This window comes from Aplysia californica, unplaced genomic scaffold, assembly GCF_000002075.1.
Source record: "Aplysia californica isolate F4 #8 unplaced genomic scaffold, AplCal3.0 scaffold00551, whole genome shotgun sequence".
NCBI lineage: Eukaryota > Metazoa > Mollusca > Gastropoda > Aplysiida > Aplysiidae > Aplysia > Aplysia californica.
In genome coordinates, this window is record NW_004797821.1 from 210,405 (window position 1) to 229,790 (window position 19,386).

At 41.6% G+C, this 19,386-nt stretch overlaps 1 protein-coding gene across 1 annotated transcript in view; it reads right to left on the bottom strand.

Annotated features, from left to right (window-relative positions):
• LOC101848540 (DNA damage-binding protein 2) overlaps positions 1 to 16,626 on the bottom strand; it is a 26,957-nt gene extending 10,331 nt beyond the window's left edge. The window contains exons 1-6 of the mRNA XM_013087147.2: positions 16,348 to 16,626; positions 11,394 to 12,020; positions 9,619 to 9,831; positions 6,843 to 6,991; positions 945 to 1,044; positions 67 to 241 (exon numbers count right to left, since the gene is read on the bottom strand). Of these exons, the coding sequence (XP_012942601.1) occupies positions 67 to 241; positions 945 to 1,044; positions 6,843 to 6,991; positions 9,619 to 9,831; positions 11,394 to 11,987 (1,231 nt within the window). The 5' untranslated portion in view covers positions 11,988 to 12,020; positions 16,348 to 16,626. The remainder of the gene's footprint in view (positions 1 to 66; positions 242 to 944; positions 1,045 to 6,842; positions 6,992 to 9,618; positions 9,832 to 11,393; positions 12,021 to 16,347) is intronic.
• Positions 16,627 to 19,386: the final 2,760 nt, after the last annotated feature.

Here is a 19,386-nt window from a genome sequence, read left to right on the forward strand (position 1 = left end):
GGGGGAACAGCTGAAAAGGAGAGAAAATCATAAAATGAGTTTCAAAAGCAGCATTAGCAGACATACCTGAGTTGACTCCCCTGTCATGCAGTAAACACGCCATGGGTGCAGTCTCCTTAATCATGCGCATATCCCACATTTTGACCGTGTGGTCCAAGGACGCGGTGCACAGCAAGGCCGGCTCTCGCGGGGAAAACTCGGCATGAGTCACCTTCTTCTTGTGGAGTCGCTTGGTCCACACCTGGGTGGAGAAAGTTGTTTTAGTTTTAGTAAGAGTTTTACGGCACTTGCAACACAATAAGGTCATATAAGTGCCGGAGAATAGATGTGATACAAGAGAGTAACAAAATGCACAAAAAAGGTGGAGAGATAAAGATGATAGATGTTTGGTAGGAAAGCAAACCAAACCAGAGCACCCACCAACCACCCACAAAAAATAAAAAATGACAGACAAACAAAAGAGGGAAAGTAAAATTATTACAACAATCTTGTGTGCCACAAAATTTGCCTGAAAAGATGCAGGCTTGTGTCCAAGAACCATCCTATCTAGTGACATCTTTGAGAAATCAAACGTAAAACTTCAAGACTTGATATCTCTGCCTTGAGTCGATAACTCTGCAAAGCCGTTATCTTAAAATGCTTGCTTTCATGACAGCTGTTCACTTTTAAAAACTTAGTTGAAACTGGCTTAAAAATCCTAGATTAACAAAATTAATAAATAAAATTAAAAAACCATTGCTGAAAATGCTCCATCTATAATTCAAAGGTCAAAAAATGAACGCAAAAAAAAAAAAAAAAAACGCACATGAAGACCGCAGACTAGAGTATACATTCCCGCTGTGGGCAGCTTACCAACGAGGTAATTAAATTTCTTTGCCTGCAGCACACTTATAAACACAGCAGATAGGCATACGGTAGAAGAGTCAAACAGTGTGATCTCTTACTGTCTCGCCGCCTCTGGACTGTAGGTGGACGCGTCCCGTGCTGTGACCAAACACCACCAAGTCCTCTCGCTGGTGAACGTCCAGGGAGCAGAACCAGTTCCTGCGGGATACCGAGGGGTGAAAAGGGCGGAAAATGACAAAACTTTACATCTCTGTCTTCCACCTACGAACAGAACGTATACAGCTCAACTTTCACTTAAACAGAATTAGTTTTAGTAACAGTTTTACGACACTTGGTCATATAGGTTCCAAAGACTAGAGGAGTTACAAGAGAGTAACAAACACAAAAAAGATGGAGGGGAGATAAAGACGATAGATGTTTGATATAGGAAAGAAGAAGCAAACCACACCAGAGCACCCACCAACCAACCACTAAACCATAATAAAACTAGAACTTCCCCCAATGTGTCCTTTGAGTGACTACGCATATATGAGATTGTGGATCATCACCTGCTCCACTGCACAGCCCTAAATGACATCAGAACTACCCTTCTCCCTCCGAGACCTAACATTGACAACACACTCTACGGAACATTACAGCAAACCTGCACTTATCAGTCACAACACGGCATTGGACAGAAGGGCGAGAGTATGTATATATATATATAACGTCGATGGGATTCACAAACCGGCTACATGCAAAAATTTCAAAAATCTTTTTATTTGCTTAATGAATAGTAAATAGCCTAATACGTGTCCCCAATAAATATTAGGTTCGAAAAAAAACTAGAAATACGTTTTAATTGATACTTTCCAAAACGGACACCTGCAGCTGATGGAAAAATGGGATCTCCAAACCGGCCATGTACATAGCCGCATCGGTTTCACCAGACCGTCGCGACACGCGTTGACACGTGCCATCGAAAACCGGCTACATGCTTCCCCGCCGCGCATCACCCCGACCGTTCCGTATGGTTTTTTTCTCTTGAACTAGACAGAATTGTAAACTGTTATCAGTGTTCATCGAGATAAATAATATTATAGTCAACAATGAAGTGACTTATAATATAAAGTATTCGTGTGATTCCATTTACTAGATTAGATTTGTCAATTAATTTATGCATCTAGATGAGACATAAGAACATGAAAGATCAATAGAGTTCCAGCCACATTAGGGGCCCGCACCTTTACAACAAGCTCTCTCTCTTCTTCTTCTTCTTCTCCTCCTTCTTTTTCTCCTTCTTCCCCTCCTCCTTCTTCTTCTCCTCCTTCTTCTTCTCCTCCTTCTTCTCCTCCTTCTTCCCCTCCTCCTTCTTCTTCTCCTTCTCCTTCTCCTCCTTCTTCCCCTCCTCCTCCTTCTTCCCCTCCTCCTCCTTCTTCCCCTCCTCCTTCTTCCCCTCCTCCTTCTTCCCCTCCTCCTTCTTCTTCTCCTCCTTCTTCTTCTCCTCCTTCTTCTCCTCCTTCTTCCCCTCCTCCTTCTTCTTCTCCTTCTCCTTCTCCTCCTTCTTCCCCTCCTCCTCCTTCTTCCCCTCCTCCTCCTTCTTCCCCTCCTCCTTCTTCCCCTCCTCCTTCTTCCCCTCCTCCTTCTTCTTCTCCTCCTTCTTCTTCTCCTCCTTCTTCTCCTCCTTCTTCCCCTCCTCCTTCTTCTTCTCCTCCTTCTCCTTCTCCTTCTTCTTCTTCCTCTTTTTCTTCTTCTTCTTCTTCTTCTTCTTCTTCTTCTTCTTCTTCTTCTTCTTCTTCTCCATCTTCTTCGCCTACATTAATTGTTGTATTATAGCACACTCTAGTGTTAGCTGCTGCAGAGCAACTGTAATAACAGTAGTAATACCATCATTATACTCATCATCATCAGCAGCAGCAGCAACAGCAGCAGCAGGAGAAGTAGTAATACAAAACTAATACTATAAATATTATAGAAAATATTTTAATAATAATATGCACTTTATTGTTACTATTTCATTGTTGACATTCTGGATGCAATCCTTTTTGTTCTTGGAATTATCCTACGCTGTGACCATGGGTGTGAACTGATATTATTCATTGGTCTCTTCGCAAAATTAAACGTTTCAGTCGTGATGTATACTATATTGTGTCAGACATCATTTTCTTACGATTCACTTGTCACGCATCAATAAAGTTATCTATTCAAGTATTTGGTTTTAGTATTATTATGCCAGAGATATATTTATCAGAGAGAGTGGTTCCACGCAAAAACCTCCGACGGCATCATCTGTGATTCACGATTGGTAAAGAAAGGACCAAGAGCAAGTCATCGAAAGAGAGAAAAAAAACTCCCGGAATATGAAATGGCTATCTTTGTCAGGTTTACAGAATAGTTCATACACGTTAATGCAGTTCTTCTATAATAATTAATGCTAGCCCTTTTCAAATACCACTTTCTTGACATTTTGACATGAGTCTGACTGAGGATACATGATGGATTCCCGATGTCGAGATAGATGCCCGGTAAAGCTGAGTCTAGCAAAGACATTGGAGAAGACTGCGGAGTGCAAGGGCACTCCAGCAAGTTATCCACGATTCACCTCTATCATGGAGCCACGGTATTGCCCATGGCTATCACCATCGACTCCGCTTCACCCTGGTGTTTTGTACATTTCACTTTCAGAAAGTGTCGATGGTCTTCTTAAGAATGACCCTGAGTTTGAGATTTTTCTTTAAACTATTGCCAGAGATCCCTACAGCTGTAGGCAGCAATAACGAGGGAACTAATGGACATAGAATTGGAAGGCGGCGGAAGGCATGTGTGATGTATGCAGAAGGAATGGATTTTTGTGACAAGATTATGGACAAGTGCGGCAGGGAGGTGGGTAGAAGAGGAATGGAAGAAGGAAATGGTAAAATTGATCATTGTGAGGGACTGCCTTCTCGAAAATAACAGATTGACTAGCACAACTGGAGACGAAATGAGACCAAAAGATTGGAATAACAAAAGCTAGAATAGCTCCACAAATCCAAAAGATACTCTTGTCAGAATAATAGATGCCATTGTGACGAATTCAGTTATAAGGAAAGAGACAGATTTTTTTAAAAGCAGTATGGAGACTCACATGGGTACAGAAGCGTACATTTGTAATTCATTTTTAAAAAAGATGATGTGATCGGGAGAAGTGTTTTGTGCGTCTGGATCAAGCCGGTCTGAAGAGACCAAAGGTTCAGAAAATAAAGCGCATTCAGACATTTTCAACAACGTAGCTGACAGTTAGCGGAGAAAGTTTGTTGACAGTTATTTATTATGTCAACCATCAGACTTTGGAACATGATGGGTTAGGAACTGGGCGATGAACGAGCATTCAAACAGGAATGCACGTGTGGCCGTTGTATCCTCAGTGTTGAGGGATTCTTCAACAAGTTATCACGAGTATCATTACATTGAGGCCCCTTTCCAAAGTTTCGCTGACGTGTAATGGCTCTACACTTCAGAGTATACAGAAATGAAGAAACCCTCCCTCTGGTGAAGCAAATTTTCGACGAGCTCAACTTGGCTCTGTTCTGTCCTCGTGAGTATTGTTGCGATATTTACGTGATTATTGCGGCAACGTGCGTGAACACGCTTGGTTGAAACATTGAACGTGTGAAGAAACAAACAGAAAGCCACAGCCGACAAGGAAATAGCCATCAAGTCCTTAGGTGAAGATGAAAAACACTCTGGTGTTGAATGGACGTGCCAGCTGTTCCTTTGGAACTAGGAGCAATGCGTCTTCTCAGTATTACAAAATTAAAATATCAGTGCATCATTTTACGTTCTACAACGTTGCTGAGAACGATGTGGTGGGCTGAGGCAAAACGAATTTGCAACGTACATTACAATCGCCTTTCTGAAAGGAATCCTGGCTGCCAAAAGTAACTCTTATACGGAGATGATTGGACATACCAAACCGATATTCGACATCGGCAAAGCCGCTTCTTTTTTGTGCCTTGAAACAGGGTTCAAATTTAACAAAGAATACCAGGAAAGGAGCATCTTACAAATGGAAGTGTGTTTCCGAGCTCAATTATATCGAGAGGAGGTTGAAGACTCCTCTACCTATGTGTCAGCCCAGTATGTCCATAAAATACAGTTATCACGCTCAAACCCCATCCACACCATGTGAAATATCTGCAACACCAAAAACCTTCAGGATTACAAAAGCATTTCTGACCATTTCTAACCCTGCAGGAGAGTCGGGGACTCTTCGGTGGTGGACTGGAGGTGTATCCTGATGAGTCACGGAGGTGGGCCCCACCAAATTCTCCCAAGAGGTCAAACCAACCAAAGTGGGAGCTGGTTGACCCAACGCCTGTCTACAATAGCTCCAGGAAAATGAAAAACGGAAAAATACTAACATCTCCAAACGTTGTAAGAGGTCATGCCAGTTGAATACCATCCATTTTACCACGCTCTGTCAACTAACTAGCACCGAACAATGCTCATAGGGAAAGTAGAGACTTACAATCATTGAATTCTATGTAGCTTACACTGTTTCATTGTTTATTATAATGTAGCAACTCAAGTGTGAGAAATGATGAAAGATAGTGTACAGGAAGAAATGAGCCCATCTATGTGCAATCAAACGATACTAATATTCTTTCAATCACACCCCATACAATAAGATGCAAAGGGACCAAGTTTTAAATGTTATTATAATTCAGCCGAGAATCGAACCCATAACCTCCCGATCCAGATTAGAGCCCCGAGACCAACGTTTGCCATACCAAGGCCCTGCCCTTTGGGGATATCGAACAAAAGTGGAGGTTTCTCAGACAAATACTCAAAAAAAGTCTTGTCCTGGCTTTTTAAACAACTGAATTTGTGTTGGTTTGGGGTTTTGTTTGATATTTTTGTAAACACAGAGATGTCTTCTTATCAACAATTCTAGTCAAAGAATTGATGACCTGGCACTTTGGGATATTTCACGTAGTACAGCCAAAGTTCTGCACGGGCAAATATACCCCCCCCCCCCCTATTCCTCTTGAATAACCTAATAGTGTTGATAGGGCATTGAACCTTAACCATTGCACATGTTCAAGTACATGTATTGGCCTTCAGACACCGGGTCGACGACTTCTCCTAGTACTGGTCACCTAAGATAAAATACTAGGCGAGAGGGCATCTAGGATGTTAAATTAAATTCATTAAAATTTTCGTCATGAATCGACAGGTAACAAAGTTTGAACCCACACCTCCCAGTAACCAGGTTACTAACAAAGGGCCAGTCAAAGCACTAAACTTGTCATTCTAATCTAAAGCATTTTGTGTATGAATCGACCAGGTTAAGATTCAAACCCAGTTTGAACCAGTCAGCTTTCATTAAGATAGATCTATTAGTTCAAATTCTATAACTCGCCGTCGTCCATGTAGATCTCGGCCTATACTTATTATGACGGCGAACAGTGGCACAGAGCTGCGACGAACCGGCTACATGCAGCCTCGTGTCACGGCTGTGCGGCACATTTTTTGTGATTCCATAACCGGCTACATGCGAAATATAACTATCGGTTGTGGTATTTAAGAAAAATCAAGTAGTATTTGGTCCCAACACTTATAACTTAACCTTTTGTATAAAAAAATCAAAGATTGTGGTCCCAACACTTATAACTTAACCTTTTGTATAAAAATTTGCTTTTCTGCATGTAGCCGGTTTGTGAATCCCATCGACGATATATATATATATATATATGTATATGCCGGTTTGTGAATCCCATCGACGATATATATATACCGGTTTGTGAATCCCATCGACGATATATATATATATATATATATATATATAAGATATATGTATTTATATATGTTATGTATTGACAACTGTGAATTTATATATGTAAATATATTTGCCATTGTAAACCAAATTGCCCTTCCAGGATCAATAAAATTGTAATTTATTCTTTTTATTTTTATTTTTTCAAATCCGCATATATGGCGGTGTCTTCCACAAAGCAGGTCATGTGAGAACTCACTCCCAGGAGAAGGTGTTGAACATCTCCCGTTCCTCCCTGCCCGTGTGAGCATTCCAGAGACACACCCGGCCGGACAGCGACGCCGTGTAGAACTTCTCTTCTTCCTCCGGGTGGAACTTCAGAGCTGACACAGAGCCTCCTGGACCCAGCTAGGGAACCGGCAAAGACACAAGGAATACAGGTTATAATTCCTCTCCATATAAAAGAAGAACAAGTGCTGAAGAGAGACATTTAAGTATAGTTAGTCTGAGTAAAAAGAAGCACATCCACAAGAAACCATTTTTTGTAAGGAAGAGAAGAGAGCCAAGGATGATAGATGTAGGAGAAAAAAGGAAGAGAAGAGAGCCAAGGATGATAGATGTAGGAGAAAAAAGGAAGAGAAGAGAGCCAAGGATGATAGATGTAGGAGAAAAAAGGAAGAGAAGAGAGCCAAGGATGATAGATGTAGGAGAAAAAAGGAAGAGAAGAGAGCCAAGGATGATAGATGTAGGAGAAAAGAGGAAGAGAAGAGAGCCAAGGATGATAGATGTAGGAGAAAAAAGGAAGAGAAGAGAGCCAAGGATGATAGATGTAGGAGAAAAAAGGAAGAGAAGAGAGCCAAGGATGATAGATGTAGGAGAAAAAAGGAAGAGAAGAGAGCCAAGGATGATAGATGTAGGAGAAAAAAGGAAGAGAAGAGAGCCAAGGATGATAGATGTAGGAGAAAAAAGGAAGAGAAGAGAGCCAAGGATGATAGATGTAGGAGAAAAAAGGAAGAGAAGAGAGCCAAGGATGATAGATGTAGGAGAAAAAAGGAAGAGAAGAGAGCCAAGGATGATAGATGTAGGATAAAAAAAGGAAGAGAAGAGAGCCAAGGATGATAGATGTAGGAGAAAAAAAGGAAGAGAAGAGAGCCAAGGATGATAGATGTAGGAGAAAAAAAGGAAGAGAAGAGAGCCAAGGATGATAGATGTAGGAGAAAAAAAGGAAGAGAAGAGAGCCAAGGATGATAGATGTAGGAGAAAAAAAGGAAGAGAAGAGAGCCAAGGATGATAGATGTAGGAGAAAAAAAGGAAGAGAAGAGAGCCAAGGATGATAGATGTAGGAGAAAAAAAGGAAGAGAAGAGAGCCAAGGATGATAGATTTTTTAGTAGAAAAAAGGAAGAGAAGAGAGCCAAGGATGATAGATGTAGGAGAAAAAAGGAAGAGAAGAGAGCCAAGGATGATAGATGTAGGAGAAAAAAGGAAGAGAAGAGAGCCAAGGATGATAGATGTAGGAGAAAAAAGGAAGAGAAGAGAGCCAAGATGATAGATGTAGGATAAAAAAAAGGAGCAAACCGTCAAATCACACAAGAGCAACTACGAACCACCCATGTCAGTCCTTTAGTTCAGGGAAAATTCCAGAGAGATTGAAACAACCAAGGGCAAGAAAAGATCTTGGTGCTGAAATACTTAGATTGACACTGAAAAGTGCGTTACCTTTTGCTTTAAATATAAACAACAAACAATGCAAGCACTTACAGCGTGTACGCAAGTTATTAGTAACAATGCAAGCACTTACAGCGTGTGTAAGTTATTAGTAACAATGCAAGCACTTACAGCGTGTGCGCAAGTTATTAGTAACAATGCAAGCACTTACAGCGTGTACGCAAGTTATTAGTAACAATGCAAGCACTTACAGCGTGTGCGCAAGTTATTAGTAACAATGCAAGCACTTACAGCGTGTACGCAAGTTATTAGTAACAATGCAAGCACTTACAGCGTGTACGCAAGTTATTAGTAACAATGCAAGCACTTACAGCGTGTACGCAAGTTATTAGTAACAATGCAAGCACTTACAGCGTGTGCAAGTTATTAGTAACAATGCAAGCACTTACAGCGTGTGCAAGTTATTAGTAACAATGCAAGCACTTACAGCGTGTACGCAAGTTATTAGTAACAATGCAAGCACTTACAGCGTGTACGCAAGTTATTAGTTTCGTTCAGAGAACTAGTAACAAGGTTACAGTTCTTTGACTTTCAACGTATTTGCCAGATTTCTGAAACTGAAACTTTTTTGCTCTCCCTGTCGAGCTTTGACCTAAATCATTATTTTACATCTAAAACCAGGCAACCCCTCCCACTTCAATTGTAAATATCTCGACTTCCGTTCAAGATAGCGGGGTATTTTTTTTCACAAAAAGTAGGACAAGGGAAACTTTAAGACAAATGAACAAACTTTAAGATGACACTCCACATGCCCATAAATTGTAGAGCAACTGATTCCACGCATCATGACACATATAAATATAGATCATCCTGGTCTAGTTGTTGAGTCCGATGGAGAAGAAAAAGAAGAAGATAAAACTAGAACTGATCAGTAGATTATCATTGACCAGCCAGAAAAAGGGAATGGGAATTGAAACATTTACGCATTTGAAAAAAAGTTTAGTCTACTATCTATCTTTTGCAGTTCATTTGAGGCTTCTATCATGTCTTTTTAGTTTTAGTAGAAGTTTTACGGCGCTCGCAACTGCATTAGGTCAAATGAGCGCCAGAAGATTAGAGGTGTTACAAGAGAGTAACAAACATAAAAAAGAAGAAGGGTAGATAAGGACGATAGATGTTCCATAGGAAAGAAGAAGCAAACCATACTAGAGCACCCACCAACCACATGTCTCAAAGGGTATGGGAGTTATTTTCAGAAAAAGGATTTAGGCGGGACTGACTTCATAAATCGTATGACAGTAACATGTGATAATCACACACACACACACACACACGCACACACACACACAACCATGGACAAGAGCCTCACCCCATCTAGCCGACCAGTCTCCTCAAAGTAGGAACTGTGGTCCTCTCGGCCGACCCTGTAGAACACAACATCTCCGTGCTTGCTCCCCACTGTCACAAGGTTTGTCTGCTTTGGGTGCCAGTCGACCGTGGTCACACGTGTTTTAAACGGCTGATCTCCATTTACGATCTCAAAACTGTCAAGCCGAGAACTAATGTAAGTCTCTTCAACAGCCTAAGAGGGGGGGAAAAATTGTCTTTAGAAGAATATGTAAAATCTAGAAATGCAGACAAACTTTTTAAAATGTCTTTCACATAGCAAAACATTTCTGAAATATGACACCCACCCCACCCTCACCATATCAGAGGGGTCGTTTTTGCTTTAAAAGTTCCTCAGGCTTCAAACAAAAAAACCATCAACGGATTTATATTATGGAAAACCTAAAATTATAATTATAACTCATTTTTTCATCATTAATCACGCAGAGGTGCTGCTTAGCTAGGGGCAAAAAATCCAGAACTGTTCATGTTTAAACCCCGTGGAAACATGCTCAGGGACACAAAATGTACGGACCACCATTATTATAATTTTTTATGTACATTTTGTGTCAAGAAGTTAAAAAAATCTGGACGATTTCAGAAATTCAGATTTCCAGAAATTCTGTCGCACACATTGTCCCCTCTTGGCAAAGTGGCAATTTCAAGTAGTATTATTAGGAGGTCATGTGGTGAGGGCATACCATGTGATGTTCACTTTGCTTCCTTCCGATCAAAGAGAAATGAGTCATTTTATGGTTCATCTGTTTCTGACACTGGCCCAGGAACGACAGGTTACAGTTTGCCAATTTGGAACTCGCACTTGCAAGTACAATTATAGTTTACACAAGGAAAATTCGCCCCGGCACTGTCGTCAGCATGCTATTAGCGGGAGACAACTGTGTCTTTACCATCGATATTTGTATTCTTGACTTTTTAATTCTAAAAATAATAACCCTTTCATTCACTTTTTCATCACACAATAGCAAGAAGCAATTGAAGATCTTTTCTAAATCTGCATCTAAAACAATGTTAATGTTTAAAATGTTATCAAAGTTCAGAACAGGTTCAAGAACCCCCTTAAAGCAGTGAAACAAAACAATTCAAATGGCATTTTTAAGAAGAAATGTCGGTTGCTGAGTCGCCACGAAGGACTAAACGTCTCAGAAAGACATCTTGAACTACATTTTTTTTTTTTTGTAGAGGGTTTTACGGCGCTCACAACTGCATAAGATCATATGAGCGCCAAAGGGTGGGTGTCAACAGAGAAGTCTTTACAGGGAATCAGACTTAGACTGCTCACCTCTCTAGCTTCAACAGCACACGGTCTGTTTCGACTATCAAGGCACCCCGGAAATAGCAGGTCACAAGAGAGTGACAAACATACAAAAGTAGAGGAAAATAAATGACAATAGTAAGGATCAGGAAAGAAAAAGCAGCAATTCCCTGTTGTAGATCAGGCACAGTTATGAGCGTGACATGAGTCAGCCCATTTACATTTCTACTATGCTTGAACCAGAAATGCCCCCCCCCCCCTTTGGAAATGGCCTAAAGACACTACAGTCAGTGGCACTGCCCTGGGGGGTGGAACTACATTTTAATCATAGAACATGATATAAACATGATGAACATAGACACTTCAAATCTAGTCATTTCTTCAAACAAATGAGCTGCAACAGAAAACAAAAACACTTTTCCCAATAAAAAATTAAAAAAGGAATCTCCCCCCCTCAAAGGCAGGTTTCCCACATTTTTATGTACCTGTCTGTTAAAATGACACATCCTTCCCATACTCAGGTTGTTCACGTAGTGGAAGACATTGGTGCTGGTGTCGTACACTTTGGGCCAATACGACGGTTTCACGTCTGCGACGGACAACGAACTGAACGGGTTCTTTTCCTTGGAGTCTTCAAATGTCAGAGAGAAATCATCAGGGGAATCCTTCAGCTTGAGTGAAGTCTCAGAAGATGGCATCATCACATTGCCATTTGCATCATAACCAGAAGTCTGCAGTCTCTGCGCTGCATCTCCCTGATTGCTTGAAGTTTCTACACAAGTATTACACTCTGTGGATACCACGCTTTTTGATTCTTTCCCTCCCTTTTTACCTCCACTTCGCCTCGATAGTCGCCGGGTTTCCCCAGAACCAGAAACACAACCTTCTGTCTCATCCTTTTGTTTTCTGGTCTTCATGTTCTGACCTCCAACACTTCTGCTGCGTGGTGTATTAGAAGCGACCGCATTTTTTGGAAGCGAGGTAACAAAGACCGTCTCACTGCTGCAAGGAGCATCGTCCGTCTTGCAAGGAGCATCGTCCGTCTTGCCAGGGACTCTTCGAGATGATCTTCTCGTCATCTCTTTTCTCGTCCACGATACAATATGGTGGTACTGAAAAGAAATTCCAAACCAGTAAAGTTTATGGAACAAACAATACACAAAGGTACCATTATTTTTTCAAGTGACACATCCTTCCCATACTTTACAAGTTTGTAAGCAAATGCTACATTTGCAACAGGTCATAACCCTTTTAAGGCCTTTTCTTTGTTCATTTTTATCCATCTTACACAACGAATACTGACTTTTTAATATAAAACTATTTGTTGCAAATTAAGTTTTTAAAATATTCGATGGCTTTTATTCAAACTAGGCTACATCACACTCTAGTGTATAGTGTAGGTCTGGTAACTTCGACCACGGATTTCAGGCGAAAAATAGTTCGGGGTGGCATGCGCCCCTGTTTTTCTATTTTTGATGCTTTGCAACTAGGTATGAAATCTTGAAAATAATTGATTTGCAAGTTTCAGTGGCCATATCATTAAAACTTAAATGATCTGGAGTCTGCAGGAAAAAAAATATATGGCCACCTCTATTCTCACCCCGGGTGAGAATAGCGCAGGCGAGTCTTTTAGCTATTCTCACCCGGTGCGCGTTCACCGTTAGAGCCTAGATCTAGGCCAACCAATTTTGCGTTCACCCTGAACCACAGAATTCTACACTGTGATAAAGGAAAAATTGTAGAATTCTGTGCCGTGAACAAACGTTCCATTACTACTGTTCTGTTAGCCTAAAAGCGTACAATTTTGTCTGTGGGCAGTGGAGAGAGAGAGAGAAAGAGAGAGGAGTAGCGCGCGAACTTCCGGGCAAAACAAAATGGCGACCCGCGTAGTCCGGCTCGATTCAAAAAGTGAAATAGCCATAGTATCTTTGTAGACGATCAAATTAGCTTACTTTTGTGCTATTATAACGTAATTTTTTCTTTGCTTTTATCAATTTGATCATCCACACCGATAGAAAGTACATTCCGAAATTAGGAAAAACAGGTCTTGTTTCACACCAGGTGAGAATAGCCTACGGTGGCAAGTCTCACCCGGGGTGAGAGGTCAATTGTATTTTTATTCTCACCCCGGGTGAGGATAGCCACTTCCAAAAAACCCCCCCCCAAAACTGCAGTTTGACCATCAACCTCTAAGTAGTCCATTTGCCTCTGTGAGGCAGTGAAAGTTAAGTTACCCTCAAAACTTCAGTCTTACTCATCTACAGAGCTAACAATGTAACATGACCAACTACGTCTTATTCTAATTATCTAAATGTACATCTCTCCGCAATCTCCGAGTTAGAGGAGGGCGATTTGGGGTTGTTTTTCCCCGGTAACAGCAGATTGATGTGATTTTTTCTAGTGGTTCCAACCCCTAGCCGGTATCATGATTACATGCGGTGATTAGCGCTTAGTCCATTCCATAGGAATTAACACAAAATTGTAGCGATATCACCCCAGCAGACATTTATGCCAGAATTTCACAAAATTAGTAGAATCTTTCTTTGAAGGGCCTTTTTCTTATACCAGGCTCCGTGTTATTTACCCTTAGATCTAGCCTACATGGACAACAAAACAACGATTTTTGCAAGAATTTCGCGGAGGGAAGGACTTCAGTAATGAGCGACCACCCCATCAAACACAATAAAGAAGAGGTCTAACCCTAACCCTACCCCAAACCCTAACCCTACCCCAAACCCTAAACCTACCCCTCAATTCGGCACTTTTTCGTCTGTTACCCCAGGCCGGGCCTGGCCGCCATCTTGGATCGGTAGTAATCGGGCGGTGTTTCCACCTGTTCTGTTCAGTAATCGATAGGCCTTTAGAGTCGAGCATCGTCGTCTTGGCCTAGCCCTAGATTGTTTGGACATAATGCTGTTTGTTGTTAATGACTTTGTTAACGTTGTTTTGTTGTTTGACTTTGTTAACGTTGTGTTGTTGTGTAGGACCTCCTGACGCTACCGCGCCCTTCTGTGAATAAAATTATAAGACTACTAGTACTACTAGTTACTAGATCTAACATTCATTTATTACGATCGTCACAATCACATTCCAGATCCCTCTAAGAGGGAGAGGTGAGAAAAGAGAGAGAGAGAGAGAGAGAGAGAGAGAGAGAGAGAGAGAGAGAGAGAGAGAGAGAGGGAGGGAGAGAGAGGGAAAGAGAGAGAGAGAGAGAGAGAGAGAGACAGACAGACAGAGAGAGAGAGAGAGAGACAGAGAGAGACAGATGATTTAAAGAGAGAAAGAGGGATCGAAGGGAGAGAGAGAGAGAGAGAGAGAGAGAGAGAAAGAGAGCGAGAGAGACAAATTATTACAAGAGAAACAGTTAAGAGAGAGAGAGACACAGAGAGAGAGAGAGAGAGAGAGAGAGAGAGAGAGAGAGAGAGAGAGAGAGAGAGAGAGAGAGAGAGAGAAAGAGAAAGAGAGAGAGAGAGGAGGGGAGAGAGAGAGAGAGAGAGAGAGAGAGAGAGAGAGAGAGAGAGAGGGGGGGGGAGAGAGAGAGAGAGAGAGAGAGAGAGAGAGAGAGAGAGAGAGAGAGAGAGGGTGATTAAAAGAGAGTCAAAGATAATTAAAAGAGAGACAGACATAATTAAGGAGAGAGAGGGGGTGGAGGGAGAAAGAGATTAAAAGGGAGACAGTTAAAAGTAAAAGAGGGCGAGAGAGAGAGAGAGATACTGATAGAGAGACAGATGATTTAAAGAGAGAAAGAGGGATATAAGTGAGAGAGAGAGAGAGAGAGAGAGAGAGAGAGAGAGAGAGAGAGAGAGAGAGATAGAGATAGAGAGAGAGAGATAGAGAGAGAGAGAGAGAAAGAGAGAGAGAGATGATGATGAAAATGAGATTCAAAGATGATTAAAAGAGGGACAGACATAAATGAAATGAAGAAATGCATACCGGTACCATTAACATTTTATTGAACTTCGATAATTATGATGTTTTTGTTTTCACATACACACCCACACACATATATTTATACAAATAATCACACAATATACACACACACTTGCACACACACACACACATATATATACATGATATATATATATACACATACATATATTTATATATATGTATATAATATATATATAACACATAATACACACAAACACTCACACACATACATAAAAGGGTACATAAAATAACACTAGCATATTTTTTTTACAGTGAGTACATACCCATGTGAGTCAGCAGGTTTTCAAAAGGGTTATTGTTAAATTGCTGCCTCCACATAAATTCAATTAGATAGGAATCGAGCTGGGTTCTGAAAGTGCCACACTCTCACTTGTTTCTCTGCTTTGCCCGACTCCACATGGATTCCACGTGGTTGGTGGTTGCGTGGGTGTGAGGGTCCACAAAGTGGAGGCTGTGGTTAACGGTTAAATGTTGATATCCGAGAGTGTGGACAGTGTTGTACGCTGCCCATAGATCAGATACGACAGTTGTTCCGGGCAGAACGTAACGTTGCAGAATTGGTAGAAGGGTTGCTGCATCACGTTGGGGAACTGCTACAAGAAATCCCGGCTTCGTATGCACGTCAATGCCACCGAAAACCCATTGAGTGTTCACTCTCCTTCCGACATTGCCTTTTCTCTTTACGAAGGCAGATTCATCAGTTTCAACCACGTGGCCAGGGCCACCAATGGTCAAAGGGTGTCGGATGAAGTATTCGGCAAAAATGTCTCGCACATAGTTTCTCCAGTTTACGATCGCTTCTGAAGCCATCCTGCATTCCCTGGCCAAGTTCTGGACCCATGCGGTTTCGTAGGCATAGCAGTAGAGCAAGTCCAGAACATGCTTAAAAGCTCCAGTTTCGAATCTGTACCTAAAAAGCTCCCATCCCTGATCGATACATCCTTTCTGCAGGCTCTATAAACTCTATTCTGGCACTTCCACTTCCACCCATCACTTCTCTTGCCATCCCAAATCTGGTTGGTGGCATGCACATTTGTTTCGGATTTCGTTGAGCCGCTCACAGCGGTCGAAAGGACGAAGCGAAAAATCTTAGAGCCACTGTCAGCGGCCGAATGGACGGAACCAGTTAAAACCAATCAACCATGATGATGTTACTATAATAGTAGATTACAAAAACGGCGCGGGTTGGGCAGTTTAGAGGGCTGTTTCGTGTACACAAAGTTAGGCTGGCGAAAATGGGTTCGGAATTGGGACAGTTTACCCTAATTGTTGGAGTGTCTTGTATCTCCAAATGGGACCGCAATTGTCATTGTATGATGATTGTAGTACACTGGGTTGACCGAGTGCTGCCAACAAACGGTAAGGCAATTTCCAAAGAGCACCTAGAATCTAGATCTAAATCTAGATTCTAGATCTAGATCACATGTTAGAATAACTTGGATGTAACAAAATCATTAGAATATAATTTAATTTAGAGAGGCGGTTTACCTTGTTTTCGATTGATGGCTGAGAGGAAGGGAAGAAGGAAGGCTCAACTAAAAGAAGTGGGCGGTAAACAGCTCGTTCCGCGAAAATCTAGATTTATTGTCTGATAAGAAGTCTCTCACCGTGACCAGCGATTCTTCTAAAGGCTAGACTCTAGTCTAGACTTGGTCACGCATTGATGTGTTGATGCAACACAAGTTTTCACAAGTCTGCGAAGTGCTAAGCCACAAGGACAGGGTCAACAACGACCAATACTGGCTTGGCAATTGGCCGGACAGGCCAGGAGGCCGTTACTCGGAGCCGGATCTGCCAGTGGTTTGTCCAGAAGGACAGTCAAAATCATATGAAACGCTAGGCCTATTCAGTTTTCGAGTTTTTGACAGTGTTTTTTACTACTGTGTGGACGATATATAATCTCATTATGATTTTGATCAGTTATGAATGAAAAATCTGTGCCAAATAAAAAAATTAAAAGCATAATAGACTAAATCAATGTGTCATTTATACAACCTGTTTATTGCAAGAAAAGGCCAGTGTGGCAGTAGCCTACACTGTTGCGTAAACGAAAGTAGAATCTTATTCCAGAATTTGAAATGCTGCCAATCGAACTTTTAGCCTACAACTACACGATCTTTGCGTTCAGTAGACCAATATCAAATTGATGACACCCCCCCCCCCCTTCTCTCTCTTTCTCTCTCTCTCTCTCTCTCTCTCTCTCTCTCTCTCTCTCTCTCTCTCTCTCTCTCTCTCTCTCGTTGTCGCTGCTTAGTCTGGATTCAAACCGGGACCTGTTGCATGAAAAGAGGCGAAGACCTTAAAAATTACCTCTTGACCACGACACCTTGAGCCTCTCTCCCCTTCTTTCTCTCTCTCTCTCTCTCTCTCTCTCTCTCTCTCTCTCTCTCTCTCTCTCTCTCTCTCTCTCTCTCTCTCTCTCTCTCTCTCTCTCTCTCTCTCGTTGTCGCTGCTTAGTCTGGATTCAAACCGGGACCTGTTGCATGAAAAGAGGCGAAGACCTTAAAAATTACCTCTTGACCACGACACCTTGCGCCTCTCTCCCCTTTTCTCGCCTTCTCATACTCACAACAGTTAGTAAGGTGAAAGTCAACAAACAATCAGACAACGTCACTGAAACCCGACTGTCGAGCCCCCCGATGTCGCGTTTCGCCCACCCGCTTCCCTCCCCTAATTTAATAGGCTATCCGCGTCCCACTCCTCACCGTCAATGCGCCATGGACAGTTCATGGTGACCTGTATTTTCACTCAAAAAAATACAGAGTGTTTCAGAACCAGAAACAGCTTACTTCACTCAATGCATATCATTGGGTAAAAATTCTAGGCAATTTGTGTAATATATCATGTATCTGCGGAGGCCTATATTATAGATATACATGTATCTTTTATTACTGCATAAAGGAAAACAGAATCAAACTTAAAAAGGCCTTCGCTGTTTCTTACAGATGCAAAGTTGGTGACAAACACAAAAGTTTGTTTCATCACGTAGGCTGCATGAGTGCCCGTGTCACAAACCTTCTCCAAATGGGGGGTTGGGGGGGGGGGGTGTCAATGCCTCTTCCTGTGCTAATGGTTTGGTGGAGATCACGCATGCCATTCCGAAAACAACTACATAATTATATATAATACATGTTGGGGTTTTTTGGTGTTTTTTTTATACAGTATAACCCGGATAGGTCGAACACGGATTACTCGAAATCTTTTGTAAGAAAATATCGCTAATGTCGACACAAACACGAAATAGTCGAACTAATTACACCGCCGAAGAGGTCTGAAGTCAATGTCCTTTGAGGTGCACAAGCTAATAATAATGATAGTAATAATAAAAACGGAAAAAGTAGGGTCGGTAAAACACCCCCCCCCCCCACCCCCACCCCCCTTTCACATAAGCAGCTAGCTGTGCTATTTTTAGCGCACTGCTCGACACGCGTGCCCAATGATATACGGTCTCTGCGCGTGCCTATAACTATAAGGTCCAAGGCCTGCTTGTGTGGAGCGGGAGAGAGGAGGGGCTGTGCTTGCTTGATGATCACACGATCGGCCGCCCCACCCCTCTTTGCAAAGGACTTAGCGCTTGGTGAGAGAGGCCGGGTAGGGCTGCATTGTTTCGTCATCCGTTGTTGATTACTGTTGCAATATAATATATATAAGCGTTAACTTGTCAAATTGTTTATGTTTTGAAAATTTTGAAAAGGCACCGTTCGATTGGTGCAGACTAAAGACCGCTCACACTGACCTGCGAAATTAAATTGTCTTGATACCGCGGTAGGCTCATTATCGGTACCGATCGTACTCAAAGGCGTTACATGTACTCTTTGTGTTTCTCATTCCCAATCTGTCAATTTCAGATTCTCTCAGATTTCAAATTCAAGCCAACAAGCATAATATACCTAACCTATCTGATCTGAGACAATGATCGAAAAAAAAATCTCTGTTCCTACCTACCCCCTCTTTATTGTCACCTCCCTTGATTCTCAGACACAGCAGAATATAACACTGTTCACGTATCCCTCCAACTACTACGGATCCCTCGAACTACCGAGGCCGGTCCCGACGAATTTCAGCGACTGTTATCATGTAATATGTCGGTTGTGCAACAAGTTAGAAAAGAACTTTTAATGGAAATCAGAATAGCAAATAATAATTATAATTTAGTTTACTCAAAATTGAATGTAGTATGAGATGATGAGCCTGGCCTGAAAAACAGACTTAAGCATCAGCAGCAAATAAACCCTATTTTCACTTATTTTATTAAAGCAAGAACGTACCTCAGATATGATCAGGTATGGACTGTGGGCGACCTTAATTCTCAGACATTTGAGCTGCCAAATCGTAAGGCTGAATTTATGAGCTCCAGCTATGGAACTTTATTAATTGTTGACAGTGTAAGGGAGAGCACATTAAGAAATCGTGAAACGGATTTTTGGCAATTGATTATAATGAAGTAGGCTACAACCTGGTTGCATACGTAATAATGATGTGGATGGTCTAATGAAAAATAATACGGAGCTTGAGTAATAAACATGG